This window comes from Hydra vulgaris, chromosome 07 (genome assembly GCF_038396675.1).
Source record: "Hydra vulgaris chromosome 07, alternate assembly HydraT2T_AEP".
Taxonomy (NCBI): Eukaryota; Metazoa; Cnidaria; class Hydrozoa; order Anthoathecata; family Hydridae; genus Hydra; species Hydra vulgaris.
In genome coordinates, this window is record NC_088926.1 from 31,504,910 (window position 1) to 31,521,256 (window position 16,347).

Below are 16,347 nucleotides of genomic sequence, written 5' to 3' on the forward strand. Positions count from 1 at the left end.
CTGTTCATAAAAATAGGAAGATTTAGATTGCTGCAATAACAATTAGCTGAAAAAAATTAAGTCTTATCTCAGTTAAGGTTCACCAGCCACTGAGAGCCCCATGCTTTAGCAGAAGTGAGATCCTTTACAAGCTCAAATGCCCCTTCTTAGCAATCAGAGAGTGTTGGCTTCTTATCAAGACAAGAATAAATGGTAGTATCATCAGCAAACAATGCCACCTTAGATGTGAGAATTTCTGGGAGATCTTTGATGCAAATTAAAAAGAGTATAGGGCTTGGGATAGAACCTTGAAGAACCTCTGAAGTAACAGGATATGAAGAAGAGTGCTGTCCATCAAGGACAACTTTTATACTATGATTGGTAAGGAAGGATTCAATGAACTTAAAGATGTTACCTGATACGCTGTACGAAGAAAGCTTATGGAGAAAACCAGAATGCCAAACTTTATCAAAGGCTTTAGAAATGTTGAGAGCAATAGTCTTAACCTATCCACATCTATATAATGCACATTAAAATCTATCAGTTATTACCTCTAACAAATCAGCAGTAGAACTTTGATAAAGACTTGTTAAATAGTTTTGAAAGTATAGACAACAGCTCCAGAGAACACTTCTGCAAGACTATAACAGGTATATTGTATGTAGGAAATCACTTTAGATACATAAGCTGGAGTGATGCAAACATCAAGCAATGAATCAGCCTGTTTGTCTGCTATATGAGATAGAATGCAACTAGCGGAAACAAAAGATGATACTGACGAGAAGATCTTAGCAAATAATTCAGCTTTGTCTTCAGGTGAGGCGACAAAATCTGAACCATACAAGAGAGGCGGAATAACAGACTTGCCCTTATTATAGACACTGTTAAAGGTTCTCCAGTCACGAAAGCCTAATATTTGAGATAAATACAAGTTTTTGTGACCTGAGAATAGCAGGCTGTGGCATTAGGCAAAACCTTTTTACAATGATTTTTAGCAATAGTTAACAGATGTGCGTTTTCTGGAAGACTGTTTTGCTGATAGATATGCAAGTAATGGTTGCGATTGGAAATTGCAGCAACACAATAAGAGAAAAACCATGGAGAAGAGTGAGGCTTGACTTGGATTTGCTTTGGAATAAAAGTTTCCATATTAGTCTGAATCCAAGCAGTTACATTAGAAGAAAATTTTTCAGCAGGAAAACTAAAGGTTTCTACTTAAGGGCCATCACAAAGAAAATCATGGAGAGTCTTAGTCAGCTTTTAGGTAGTTGTAATGATTAAGTAATAATTGTTAGGATTGTTCACAGATTCATGCAATACAGTCAAAAGATAACTTTCGAAAAAGTTTAGCAACACAATATCTTATTATTTAGTAACAAAATTTCCTCTAAAAGATAGCTGGTTTTTTATTTAGAAATTCATTAAACTTTAATGTTTTTGTTATAACTTATCTTTTAATAGTTGTATTATAACATTATTTTATGCCTAATAACAATCTAAATACAGTCAAAATATAAAGAAAATATTACACTACAGTTATTGTTTATGTTTTATATGAAATGACTTCGTTTTTTTTAAAAATTATGTCAATATCTTTAACTCCCATACAAAAAGTTCAAGTTATCTAAAGAAATGAAAGGGGACAGAAAAATGGTTTGAATTAACCAAGTCCGAGTTATCCGAGGTTCAACAAGAATTTTAATAGTAATCATTTAAACAATATAAGGGACCAAATGAAACAGTTCAAGATAATAAAAGTTCTAGTTAACAAGTGTTTGACTTAAGGGGCAAATTAGATGATCGCAAATCGAAAATTCCGTAAAAATTCCTGTCTTCAAATTTTCAGTTTTTTGAAAACCATACATGTGCATTTTTTTTTAACCACTAGTATCATTTGTCATTTTCATATCTGATTTTTAAAAAAAAAAAAAAAAATAATAAAGTAATAACAGGAAAAAAAAAAAAATAGATTAATCAATTCAATATCGAGGAATTAAGATATTATTTACTCAAAGTAAACTGGAAACAACTAAGAATTTTTAAAGATGCTAAACAAGCCTATGAATTTTTTTACAAGTTTTTTTAATGCGCTAGATAAAGCGTTTCAAAAGAAGGATATTAAAATCAAGCTTAAAAGCCTACAAAGCATTAATCCAAACTTTGGATAACAAAGGAACTTATTAAAAAAATACAAAAACTATAAAAAAATACTTTAAAAAAAAACTTATTAAACAAAATAAAATTTAGAAAAACCTGGTTGAAAAAAAAAAGCTTAAAATAATTCACAACAATCTCTTATGAAAACCATATATACAATTCATTGAATCTTTCTGCAATCCAGAGAACATCCTCTAAGCTGCCACTTTTCAACTTTTATTTATTATTGACTTTTGCTTGTATTTTTCTTACTCTCGATTTCAATCTTTTATTTTCTACAAATCTCTACACCTCAACAAATCTCTACACCTCAACAAATCTCTACACCTCAACAAATCTCTACAACTCTACAAATCTCTACACCTCAACAAATCTCTACACCTCAACAAATCTCTTATTCCTCCTTGTATTAAATACTGTCGTCATATTTGGGCTGGTTCTTCTTTTGATGCTTTTTCTCTTCTAGACAAGATCTAAAAACTTATTGTAAATGTAGTTGGACCTGCTTAAGCCATTTACAACGCTATACTGTTGTACCTAGAATATCTTGTGCCATAAATCAAAACTGATTCTTGCTTGACTCATCATTCTGTTGCATCTTTTTAATTTATTCTTTCCTTTATGCTCTAAAAACTTTTATCTAGTTTCTTTTATCACACATGATTTAAAACTCTCTCCCTCATGGTATTTTGACATAACTCAATTTTTTTAGTCTACTGTAAAGTACAATAAATATATATATATATATATATATAATCCTCGGAATTAGGAAAAATGAGATCGGCAATAATTTGCCGACCTCAATCTTTTAGAGGTCGGCATCAGGTCAGCAAAAATTATTTGATACAATGGTCTTACCATAAAACATAGAAAAGAGGTCGACCTAACTGCCGACCTCAAACACTTACAGGTCGGCAGTTAGGTCGGCATTGCCGAATGCCGACCCTAATTCCGAGGGTTGATATATATATATATATATACATATATATATATATATATATATATATATATATATATATATATATATATATATATATATATATATATATATATATAGTACACACATGCAACTATAAAAGCTTTTCAATCTTTTTTTTTGTCAATCTTTTATGTATCAAGAATTTTAAGTAAATTAATTTTTTAAAAACATTTTTTATAATTAAGCTACTTTATTTAAGTTGTTTTAATGTTTCCAAAAGTCACTGTACTTTTTAATGCCAAATGATAAAAAGCACATAAATAAAAAGTAATATTTTTACCATGTATTTTATTGCATATTCTAATTTATTTTACTCTGGAAATAGCTGACATCTTAAATTTATTGCTAGTGATATATTTTACTTTTTTTTTTTATTAAGACTACACTGTTTATTAATTTTTAATAAAATTAAAGCACATTTTAATTTTGAATTTGTTTAATATTTTTTTAAAATCATTTCATTATTTACACAATGAAGAAATCTAGCATTGCTCTTCAAGAAAAAACTGTTTTTGATTCCTTAACTTTGGTAATTCTCAAGATTTATATAAAAGTATACAAAGTATATAAAATTGTATTCAATTTTTTTTTTTAAACTATTATTAAGTTAAACTTTGAATGAATGGAGTTTCAATTACAATTCTTATGTTTTGCAGATAGACCACCCACCAATACTACTAATATTGCTTTTAAACAATGACATTAAACACGTGTTATTTTGAAAGATAAAGAAGAATAACAGTTATACGCCATAAACAGTAAAAATGGCATGAACAGTCTTCTCTGTTTAAAATTTAATACCAGCACACAAAAAAGCGCTGGCAGGATGGTCAATTTTAAGTAAGCCTGTGCGATTTAAAAAAAAAAAAATTTCTGCTGTTTAAATTAAAAATAAAAATTGCAAAAAAAAATGTTTTGAATAAATACTAGATAAAAAATAATTTAAAAAAAAACTGGTAAAAGAAGACCTTATTTCATAAAAGTTTAAATTAAAAATAAAAATTGCAAAAAAAAAATGTTTTGAATAAATACTAGATAAAAAATAATTAAAAAAAAAACTGGTAAAAGAAGACCTTATTTCATAAAAGTTGAAAAAATGAACTAAAAAGTTTTGTTGCAATTTAAAACAAAATATATTCAATATTTTGGCAAGCGCTTTAATATGTGCTCGTGGTTCTGAATATGTAATGAATAAAGATATGAAGTGACTTAGATGGAAATCTTCTTTAGCAATGGCACAGTAATGAAAGTGATGTAATGTAATTTAAATATATAGTGTCAAAATAACAGTAGGGTAAAATATAGTGTCAAAAATATAGTAAGTTAAAAATCGAGTTTATATCAGTATGGTGAAAAAAAGCAAAATATAAATACCCCTTTTACCTTTATGATATTAAAATAACCATTATATAACAGCGATTTTGTATGTTTTGCTTCTATTTTTTAAGTTCTGTTTTGTAGATATTATCAAAGTGGACATTTTTTTTCAAATTAAATACAATATAAAAAATCAAATATTTAAAAAACTATATAAAAGTATATTAAAACCACTAATAACATATAAAAATAACGATATAGGAAAATTAATGTCAAACTTATAGTGGCTAAATAATTTATTTTTCTTTATAAGTAAAAATAATAATAATAATAGTAATATATAATAAAACAAAAAAACTTAAATTATTTAAATTTAAAGATTTATGTTAAAATCTTTTTAATTAAATAAAAAAAAACTGATCTTAAAGCTCTGTTACTATTCTAAAGTATGTAAACAATTAAGTAAAACTTTTTAATTAAGTAAATGTTTTTATGCAACTTACACTGTCATTAATCACAGCTCGATAACATATACGAAACTTTCCAACCAAACTTAAATGAATGTAGCTTGTCTGGAAAGTGATATTTTCTTCACCTTTAGCAATTACAAGCTGATTCTGTTCAAGTGTAGAAAGAAATTTGAATGTAGTGTTACTGTTATTTAAACAGTAGTTAAAATTTTCTTGAATGTCAAATTCATAATGGCTAAATAATTTAATAATGATTAAAAACAATGACAACTTGAAAATAATTTAACTACTAAGAATAAAATAAAATTAATAGTAAATAATAAAATTCAAATTTAAATAAATTTAAATCACATTATTTTGAAACAATGTTGATCACATGTATTATTATATTTATCACTATTATTGTTATTATTATTATTATTTGTATTATTATTTCTATAATAAATATTATTGTTTACCACTTGTTATTATTATTATTTTATTTCTTATTAAATCTACTTTGCATATTGTTAAATCTACTTTGCATATTGTTCATATTATATAAGTTGTTACAGCTGAGCCAATACTTTTAGACACATGCATTATTTTGAAAAAAATTTAAATGTTTTTTACATGTAATTTACAGTGTCTTTTTTTCCAGTTAGCAAATTCAGTTTTTTTGTTTTTCATAAAATCCTGACTTAAATGTTGTTATAAGTGCAGGCTTGCTTGAATATTGAATTCATTTTTAATAGTATATAATTATAAAAATATATATTATAAACAGTATATAGTTAAAAACTATATAAACTATAAAGGAGTTTTTAATAGAATACAATTCAATGCATAGTTAAAAGTAAATGAATTTAAAAAAATATGGAAATGAGTATAAATTGTTATTTGTTTATTTATCACCAAGTAAAAAGTGTTATGATTTTAATTTAGATTTTTATAACAACTTGTGTTTTTATGTGATCAAGATTGCATACCATATTATGTTCTGAGATATATATTTACAACTGTCTTAATAATTGCAGAAAAAATCTAACCTGATTGGCCCAGTAAAACTTGGCACTGAATGTAAAACAATGGTTCTTTGTTCTGAATTCTGATTTTCAAGTTTTAATAAAGGAGCAAGTGGCTCTTAAAGATAAAAAAAAAACATTTTAATATTTACATAAATCTTTATCTTTTGATACAAAAAATAAGAAGAAAATTCCACTCAAAATATATTGATGTAAATATTTATAAGTAAAATTGATAATATAATTACAAACTTAGTCAATACTCGATAAAAGTTTTCTTAAAAAAATTATAATCAAATGTTGAAGTTGAAATAGAATTAAAAATTAAGTTTAACAATATGCCTTGATGAAGTTTAATAATGTCTTATTGAAATTTTATGATTACATATTTAGCTGCAGAAGAAGAAAAAAAGGAACACGTTTGTTATCTTTTTTATGTCTCACTTTTTTTGCTTGCAAAATGAAAAATTTTTTAATTCTTTAAAAATTTATAAATTTTCTTTTTTAATTAGTACTTTTTTTAAATGGTTTTTTTAAGTAGTAACTACTGAAATGAGAACAATATAAAAGTATAAAATATGATCATTTTTATGTCGCCATTTTATTAAATGTTTTTAAAACTAGATACAACAAATAGGAAAAAAATGTCATTTTTAGTTATTTATACAAAAAGAAAACCTATTTATTAAAAATCATATATATAAAAAATATTAGGAAAATCTCTAACAAAACGTAAAGACAAAATGTTAATTTCATTACTAATACTATTTATTAATCATGATAAGATTAAATTTTTTTATAAAATTTATTATTGATTGTATTATATTTATCATTGTTTATTATACTAATTTATAATTGCAAAATATAATAAACTTTTAAATATATTTTCTTTAACTAATTTATATGCAGTAAAATATAAAATAATATATAAAATATATAAAAATATATGGTAAAAATATAGGGTAAAGTTGTCTAATAATGCTGGGGGCTTATAGCGCCATTTCATTTTTCAAAGTTAGCTTATTGAATTTTTAGTGACGCCATTTAGAAACCAATGTCAGAACTACTTAGATAAATCATTTCTTAAATATTAAACTACATATTTTGTGACCCTTTGTCCATTTTATTTAAGTTTTGAGTCGTTCACATTTATTCTATACAGTGCAGAGAGCATGATTTTAGACCAATATATTTTAATCATTGATCAAGTAAGTATTGAATTTATTAATTATATATATATAATATAATAAATAAATTTGATTAAACATTGATCGGTTTGAATAATATATATAATAATTCATAACAATCACAAAAAAAAAAATTGTTACTTTAGTTATTTCATATTTGCAATACATTATTTTATTTTTAAAAATATGTTCACAATGTAAATAAACAAAACCATTTACATAAAATGTGGTATTCTGGGCAATAATGCCAGACAGCAAACGCCTAATAATGCCACATGTTTAATTTTGATTTTCGATATTGAGGTTTTGTATAAATGTATTTTAATTGCTCTCAAAGCCTGTAGTTTACTGTTATTTAATGTTTTTGATCTCAAATTTACTGTAAACTACTTTTAATGTTTTTAATGTTGAAGTTTTAAAAATGAAACAAAAGATTTGAATTCTTTAAAAAAAATTATTTAAGTTGCTGTGCTAACTGCATCAGTTAAAGTAAAAATGACTGTTTAGGCAATACCATTTCCTTTGAAATGAACTTTTGTTATTGTTATCTGTTCACAATCAAAAAAAATAACTATTAAAGCAAAATGGGAAACAGAGGATTTGAATCTGGTTATCGAGAAAGGAAAGGTCAACAAAATATAAACTAGATCGAAAATGCGATATTTCCAAAACAGTAGAGGCTGAGTTTAAACAGAGAGTATTTGCAAATAAGGGTGTACATCATTTAGCAAAAGCGACTAAGTGATTAGATTATAATTATTTGTAATAAAAAGTTCAATGAATATTATGATTTAATAAATTCATTTATAATCAAACCTTAAACTTAACTGCATTATGAATAGCGAAATATAAAAGAATTTGTAGGTGGAATTATAGGACGCATATGAAGTTTAAATCACTATTAGTACTTTTCTTCAAAAAATGATATTTCTATAAAATTATTTCAGTAGAGAGAAACAAATCTATGATATTTCTACAGCTAAACAATCATACTAGTTAACAAAAAAATATTTTTTCAAAAATGTAATATTTACATAATAATCAACAAAATGTAAAAGGGTCTTGTTATTAGACTACTTTACCCTATGTAAAAAAAACGAATTCATAAAAATAATAAATAAAAAAAAATCTAACCATCATAGGACAATGTAATATTAATCATGGATGATGGACCTTTAACAATTGTTTCTGCATTTACACAAATTGTGTATTTTGTACCAGGAAAAAGTGATGAAATTGTTACTTTAGTGGAGTACACAACTATTTCCCCAGTGTGCTTAAAAGATAAACTATAAGCCTTGAAACCACTATAAACAACCTATAAAATTAGAAAGATAAATAAAAACTTTTTAAAAAGTATTTTTGATATTTATTTATGTAGTATATTATCGGTGATATAGCCCTCATTTAATAAAAAAAAATTAAAATATATATTTCTAACTGACTTGGGCAATTTAAAAAATAACAAATTGAAAAAAAATATATGTTCTATATTTATTGCAAACAAAACATTCAAGAGAATACTTAAATAGATTTTTCTCTAAAAGCAATTATTATTATTATCATAAATTCATTTTTTTATCAAACCAACATAATTTTTTTCTAAATTAATTTAAACTTTGATTATCAATTTTATTATAAATATTATTTCTATTTTTACTATAAACATTATCATAATTATTATTATTAGTATAAATCAAATAAGTAAATACAGCGTAACTTCGAACAATGCCATTTAATTGCCTTGGTTTTGTCCATTCTAATTTAATACTTCTAGTAGAGCTAGCATGACCAATAAGATCTTCTGGAACACTTGGGGCTAAAAAAATAAACAACAGTATAAATAGCAGCAATGAACTAATTAGTTGCTTATTAATAATAACTGTGTTAATGTTCAATCAATTAATTAAGTGATTGCTTATTAACAATTGAATCATTATTATTAACAATATAATTCTTAATTAACAATCAATTAATTGATTGATCATAACAATAACATTGTTATTGTTTTTATTAGCAACAAATTAATTGATTGATCATAACAGCAACAATGTTATTGTTAATAACTTTGAATAATATAATAAACAAATTAATAACCAACGACAACTAATGTAATATAATTTATTTCAAAATTACAAATAGTTAATGGTTATTATCAAAATTGTGAATTATGATCATCATAAACCATGATCATACTTCCTTCAAAAGTTGTTTCATCTACCCATTCACTCCATTCACCATGATTCATCCCATGATTAGTAAGAGCTTTTACCTAAAAATAAAAAAACTTAATAAAAATTATAAACAATATTAAAAAAATATAAACCAAAAATTTATATGGAAATATGAAAGTGTATATTCTTAAAATGTGAACTTTTAATAATTATAAAAACATGTCATATTATTTAATTATTAACTCAGTTTTACTAAAACATCTATAACATTTACCCTATCTAGCCATTAAGATATTTAACTTAATCATGAGATAATAAGTAACAAACATTATAATATATATGTAATATTAAATGCTAAATTTTGTCCTGCTACATAGTAGGAAACTTTTTTAGACAAAAGCTGGGAGAAACCAACTCTGCCTTAAAACTCTTGATTGATTAAAGGCTAAAGTTGGTGTTTTGATTAAAATACTCATTCTTGGAAAGAGGTTAAATGCATCCAGCTACTGTCTTGTAAAAAGTCTCCAAGACAAAGACTTATTGGGTAGACAGATTCTAAATGTTGAATGCTTTCTTCATCTATTAGGCTGACACAGGCGTGTTAATAACACATTATTTTCAGTTTCGGATGTTGAATGCTGGATCTTCTTGACTCAATGCATGGGTTTTGGTTGTGTCTCTGTTTTTATGAGTTGGCAGCTCATTTTATTATCTCCTTATGAGGGTACAGCTCTAAAACACAGTTTTATATTTCTAAGGCTGGCTGGGGTAGTTCTCAGAGAAACAAATTACATCAACAGCTGTAAAGTATAAGAGTACTAACAAAGCCATGTTGCGCATGGATGGTATCCCTGTTTGTAAAGTTGGTGTGGATTGTTGAGGCCACATTCCGAGCCTTTTGTTACAGCTTAGGATTTATAATTAGGGGTAGCCCCTTCCCCCCATTCCCCCTAAAAAAAAATTTTAAGTTTTTTTTAGGGAGGCGGGAGGTGCAAAATTTTACAAAATACAAAACAATTTAAATATAATAATGTCTATAATTCTCTGAGCTTCTTTGAGTTAATTAATTAGTACTTTTCAGTCTGTTTAATGTTTTTTTTTCACTCCAATAGTTCCGTGTAAAATTGTATAAATTAACATCGCTATCCTAAACATGATACCAATTTTAAAAACCTATTTTTCCAATATATAATACTTGTAAAATATTATATATATAATGTATAATAAATAATAATATATTGTACATGCAAAAATATTATTTTATAAATAAAATTTTCTTTCAACTAACAACATAATCGTGGTTGAGTAATTCTGCTTCTGGCTAGTAAACTGAGGGTTCCAGGTTTGCCTCTCGGTATTGAATTTTTTTTTTTTTGTTCTTTAGTTAGTGCACAAAGATTGTTTTAAGCACAAAGTATCAAAAACAACAAAACACAAAACACTGTCTCCATCATCAGTTCTCTAAATCTATCATTCACTAATAATCATGGTCATCGAAATAAATTTTCTTCTGTTGAGTCTTATCTCTTGCAAAGTTCACCGGACCTACTTGCTCATTTTGAGACTAAATTGAGTTCAGCTGTCTCATCTTGTGATCTATATGTATGTACGTATGTATGTATGTATGTATGTATGTATGTATGTATGTATGTATGTATGTATGTATGTATGTATGTATGTATGTATGTATGTATGTATATGGGCTCGAATAAAGTAAAATTTTTTCTTATACGCTTTTTTTTATATGTGAGAATTACTCTGACTTAAAATTTATTTAAAAACTCAAAACTTATTTAAAAACTAAACTTGTACTTAAAGTAACAAAAGTAGTAACTGTTAAAAGTAACGTCAATGTTATAAAATTATCTTGATTGTTGTAAAACCAGTTGGCGGTATGATTGAAGCTTATTTATTTTACATCTCTTTATTTTAAAACAGGTGTAATTCCGAAAAAAATTAAAGTTGCAAAAATCACGCCGAATTTTAAGACTCGGAGAAAATTGTTTGAGAAACTAATGTATAAAAGACTCTTTAATCATTTAATTGAGAACGACAATAAGAAACATAACACTTAATATGCATTAATCTTTATTATTCTGTCAAAAGTTTTTAATATTGTAAACCGTATAATATTGTAAATCAATATAGTAATGTGATCTTACTTTAACTTGTAGAGACTTCAATAGTCACTTCAATAAGACAATAGAGACTTCAATAGCTTATCCTAGGCATTTACACTTGTGAGAATTCACTTATTTGTCAAGAAACAATGTTTGAATCCACAGACTATTTTACGTGCTTCCATTTAGCACCGCTACACTCTATTACTTTTCTCTTTGTTGTATATTGCTCTCCTTCATATCAGGACTGCACTTTTTTTGATGTTATTTCTGATCAAACTGACCAAGCCCTTTTTCTTTATCCTTCAAACTATATCATTGTTGGTGGTGACTTTAATGCTCATCAGTGTTGGTAAATCTGCAGGTGTTAAGACCCGCAATATTTGTTTTTTTTAATCTCTAACTTTTTTTTCAATTTATTTTCCAGAAAATCCAAATAATTTACCTGCTCTACTTGACTTATGTCTTGTTTCTGATCCTAGTCAGTGCTAAGTTTCTCCACATTCACCCTTAGGTGCTACTGATCACAGACTAATGCCAAAGCCCGTTATTCTCAGGTCACAAAATCTCGATTTTCATCTAAAAAAAAGGCTCCAGTGACTACGGAAGAACCTTAAACAGTGTTTATAATAAAGGAAAATCTGTTATTTCGCTTCTCTTGCATGGTTCAGATTATGTTATCTCACCTAAAGACAAAGCTGATTTGTTTGCTAAAAACTTTTTATCAAACTAATATCTTGATTCCATTAAACACATCCTATCTGTTATAGCCAACACACAAGTTAATCCATTGCTTGATATTTGTATCACTCTATCTTGTGTATTCAAAGTGATTTCCTGCTGTGAATTCCTTGTCCGGACCACAAGGAAATCACTAAGTGATTTCCTTGTGGTCCGGACAAGGAATTCACAGCAGGAAATCATATTGAATACACAAGATATTCTGGAGAGCATTCTGATTTGTCTAACTACTGTCTCAGTCATCTTACTATCATAAGCAAAGTTTTTGAGTCTTTATTTGACAAACACTCAACCTCTTAAATCTAATAACTTAGTTTCTGATCATCAATATGGATTTTGATCCATGATTTGATGTTTTAATTCTGATTTGTTAAAAGCATAACCAACAGATTTTATTGTGCAATGGATAGAGGTGGGCAGGTTAGGGATATCGCTATTGACATTTCTAAAGCCCTCCATGTCAGTTTCAGGTAACATTTTTAAAATTAGTGAATTCTTTTTTACCAATCATAGTATAAAAGTTGTCCATAATAAATAGCACTCTTCTTCATTTCTTGTAACTTCAGGCAATCCTCAAGGTCCTCTCCTTGCCCGATATACTATTTTTAATCTACATTTTAATCTCCAAGAAATTCTCTCATCTAGGGAGGTATTGTTCTCTAATGATGCTACCATTTATTCTTGTCTTGATAAAAAGCCAACACTCTCTGATTGCTTGGAGGGGGCATTTGAGCTTGTAAAAGATCTTACTTTTGCTACAGCATATGGCTCTCAGTAGCTCGTGAACTTTAACTCAGATTTTAAACACATTTTTATTAGTTAAACGTTATTGCAATAATCTAGATTTTCCTATATTTATGAACAGTAACGTACGGATGAGTTATCTATCTTTTTTCTTTTAGGATTAGCTCTTACAAAATTAGCAGTTGCTAAGGTTGCATCACTTTATTACACTCACTATTTTACTACTCCGAATTCTATCTCTATAAATCTCTAATCCATCCTTGTATGGAATACTGTTGTCATATCTGAAGCGGATCTTCAAATGATGCCTTTTCTCTTTTAGACAATGTGCAAAAACGCATCGTAAATATAGTTCAACCTGCTTTTGCAGCCAACCTTCAACCATTGTCACATCATCGTAACATTGCTTTTCTTTCTTTTTCCTATAAAGATTATAATGGGCACTGCTATAAAGAGCTAGTATCTCTTGTGCCATCTACTAAAATTTCTTTTTGTGTTACTTGTCATTCAATTAAGTCTAACCCTTTTAATGTGTCTGTTCCTGAATGCTCCAAAAATTTGTATTTGTCTAGTATTTTTTCTTGAACATCAGTTCTTTGAAATTCTCTCCCTTCATCTCGTTTTCCTGATTTATATAACTAGCAATCTTCTAAGTTGTCTGTTAATCGTTACCTTGCTTTATAAACTTCATTTTTTTTTTCTAGTAACTTCCGATTCTAATAGTAGTTGCATGCCGCCTTGTTGGAAGTGAAGATTAAAAACATTTAAAAATACTTTTTTTACCTTTATTCATAGATTTTTGCTTGTTCCTCCTTGATAGTTGCTATGCAACTTTTCCTGTTATCTCCTAATGAGGGTACATCACTATAACATTTAAGAGTTCTGAAAGTTATCACTCAGAACTTTGAGAAATATTAAACTCAGTTTAATAATTCCAAAAGTTAAGACTTGTGGTCACGGGACTGGAATTAGCAGATCTGAGGCAATTGCTAAGCTCATTGCTTAAGATGCCATGATCTAATGATGAATGACTCAATGAGTTCTCTTAAACTTAAATCATGACCAAAGTACCTAAAAACATTAAACATAAAAACCCCACAACCACTGTTTAAATATATACTTTATAATTATTTGAAAGTAACTTTTATCAGTTGAATCTTAACTCTTACAAAACTCATTAGACTTACTCACTAACTCTTTGTGAGACTTTTTTAATTTAGCTGTTCCTTCTTTAAATCTCAGTAATGATGGTTACTATACTATATTTGATTTGCAAAGACTTTGCAAATCAAAGTATAGTATTTGCAACAGTCACATGCTTGGCTTGTGAACAACAGTCACATTGCTCCAACATTGCTCCAACACAGCTCCAACATTGCTCCAACAGTCAAATTTCTCCAACAGTCGCATGCTTGGCTCCAATAGTCACATGCTTGGGCATATACTTATACATTCCTTGGTGAATTGAAACCTGATTTCAGCTTTCAATTCACCAAGTTGTTGAGTTGAAAGCTGAAATCAGGTTTAAATCCTATGACATTTCTTTTAAGAGCTTTTATCTTCTCAAGACTCTAACTCACTCAATCTCTCTTTATAATTTTTATCTTAACATTCACCTCCTCAAGACTCTTCTCTAACCTCCTATGTAATACATTATTATAAAAAGTATTTTTATAATAAATTAAGCAACCCCTTTTGTTACCTCATATTTTATACTAATAATTTAAGCACTTCTCAAATGAAGTAAACAAAGACTTTTAAGCTATTAGGTCTAACTTATTTAAAAGAAATTAAAAAAAAGTGGTTTTGATAAGAAAAGTATTCACTGTAGGAGTGTTTTGATATTTAGTCTGTTCAAATTTTGATCATTAATTTTTATAAAAGAAATTTGTTCATAAGGAACAAGTACTAGAAACTCCAAAATCTTAAAAAAACTCTTAGTACCAAGTTACTTTTCAATAAGAAATATTACTTTTTTGATTTCTTATACAAAAAAAACAACAACATGTATTATAAATTATCAAGCATTCTTTAATGAAACTTTTATTTAAATAAAGTTCAAAAACTTAACAATAAATCCAATTGGTATTAAATTGATGTAAAGAAATTTACCACGATAATGTAAAGAATCAAACATTAAATTAAACATAAAAGATGAAATCCCTATTAAGAACAAAACAGAACAACACCTAAATGTTTTACTAGTTAAAGTATCAAAATTCACCTAGGGTCTGCCAGATAATAAAGTCGGATAAGAGAGTAGAGTTATCTATATCAATTGAAGAAGTTAGAAGCACATTCTTGTTATCAACTCTTTATGATGTAATTTTTGTTCGAATTGACTGAGCCTTTTTTTTTACCTCTCTGCCAATATTTTTGTTATTGGTGACTTTAATGGTCATCACATTACTCAGATAGTTTTTGACCTTGTGACTTACCTTCATTTTCACCTTTATTTGAACTTGTCTCTAAACCTAGCTTTTGTTCAGCTTCTCCTTGTTCTTACTTAAGTTGGTTAAGACCATGCAATGATCTCTACAAATCTTTTATGAAGTACTTCTTCTTTGGACCCTTTCATTGCACTTCTTACTACTATCCTAAAGCTGACTAAGATTTTTTTTGTGACTTTCTTTGTGAAAGTCCTTTTTGACCCATCAAGCTATTGCCCAACCAGTTTTCTATCTATTATTAGCAAGGTCTTTGAGCCTTTAATCAACAAATTTCTAACATTACATCTTGAGAAATTAGGCTCCAGATGGGATGTTAGAAATTTGGCAAAGCATTGGCTGTTGCTCTCAACATATTTAAAGCTTTTAATAAAGTTTGGGATGCTGGTCTTCTGCGTAAGCTTGCTACATATAGTGTATCTGGGAAAGTTTTTAGGATTATCAAACTAATTCTTTTTAACTGCAGTATTAAAGAAACTCTCATAGGGCAACATTATTCTCCATTTAAAGTAACTTCTGGAATACCTCAAAATTCTATCCTTGGTCTTGTATTGTTTCTTATCTACATTATTTATCTTCCTGACAATGTTGCATCTAAAGTGGCTCTATTTGCTGACAACTCCTGTCTTGAGAAAAAGTCTCCTTTTCCTAATTGTTTAGAACAGGCAGCTGAATTTTAACTCCAAGAAAACTTATACATTTACTGTAAATAACTATCGCATTATTGTCGACATTCCTATATTAATAAATTGCAATCTTTGTACTGAGTCCTCTTCTATAAATCTTCTTTGATTATTATTAACTACCGACCTCTAATGGAAACCATATATACAATTGATTGAAAAGTTAGCATCTTCTAAGGTTGTTTCTCGCACTTGCTACATCTTATTCTCTACCTCTACATATCTTTTATTCGTCCCTCTATGAAATACTGTTGTCATATTTAGGCTGGTTCTTCTAATGATGCTATTTCTCTTCTAGACAATTTCCAAAAAGTCATTGTAAATGTAGTTGGCACTGTTTGTCTT

General features: G+C 27.5%; 2 protein-coding genes across 12 annotated transcripts in view; one reads left to right on the forward strand and one right to left on the reverse strand.

The window, feature by feature from the left end:
- LOC101237339 (receptor-type tyrosine-protein phosphatase delta) overlaps positions 1–16,347 on the forward strand; it is a 544,974-nt gene that overhangs the window by 233,621 nt on the left and 295,006 nt on the right. The gene's annotated exons all lie outside the window — the stretch shown is intronic.
- LOC101239033 (uncharacterized) overlaps positions 1–16,347 on the reverse strand; it is a 161,528-nt gene that overhangs the window by 82,611 nt on the left and 62,570 nt on the right. For all 11 annotated transcript variants that reach the window (XR_010639666.1, XR_010639665.1, XM_065801633.1 and 8 more), the window contains 5 exons: positions 9,290–9,365; positions 8,806–8,912; positions 8,228–8,411; positions 5,931–6,024; positions 4,936–5,137 (listed from right to left, as the gene is read on the reverse strand). Coding sequence is in view for 9 of the 11 variants with exons in the window: in XM_065801633.1 (XP_065657705.1) it covers positions 4,936–5,137; positions 5,931–6,024; positions 8,228–8,411; positions 8,806–8,912; positions 9,290–9,365 (663 nt within the window). In the remaining 2 variants the exon portion in view is untranslated. The remainder of the gene's footprint in view (positions 1–4,935; positions 5,138–5,930; positions 6,025–8,227; positions 8,412–8,805; positions 8,913–9,289; positions 9,366–16,347) is intronic.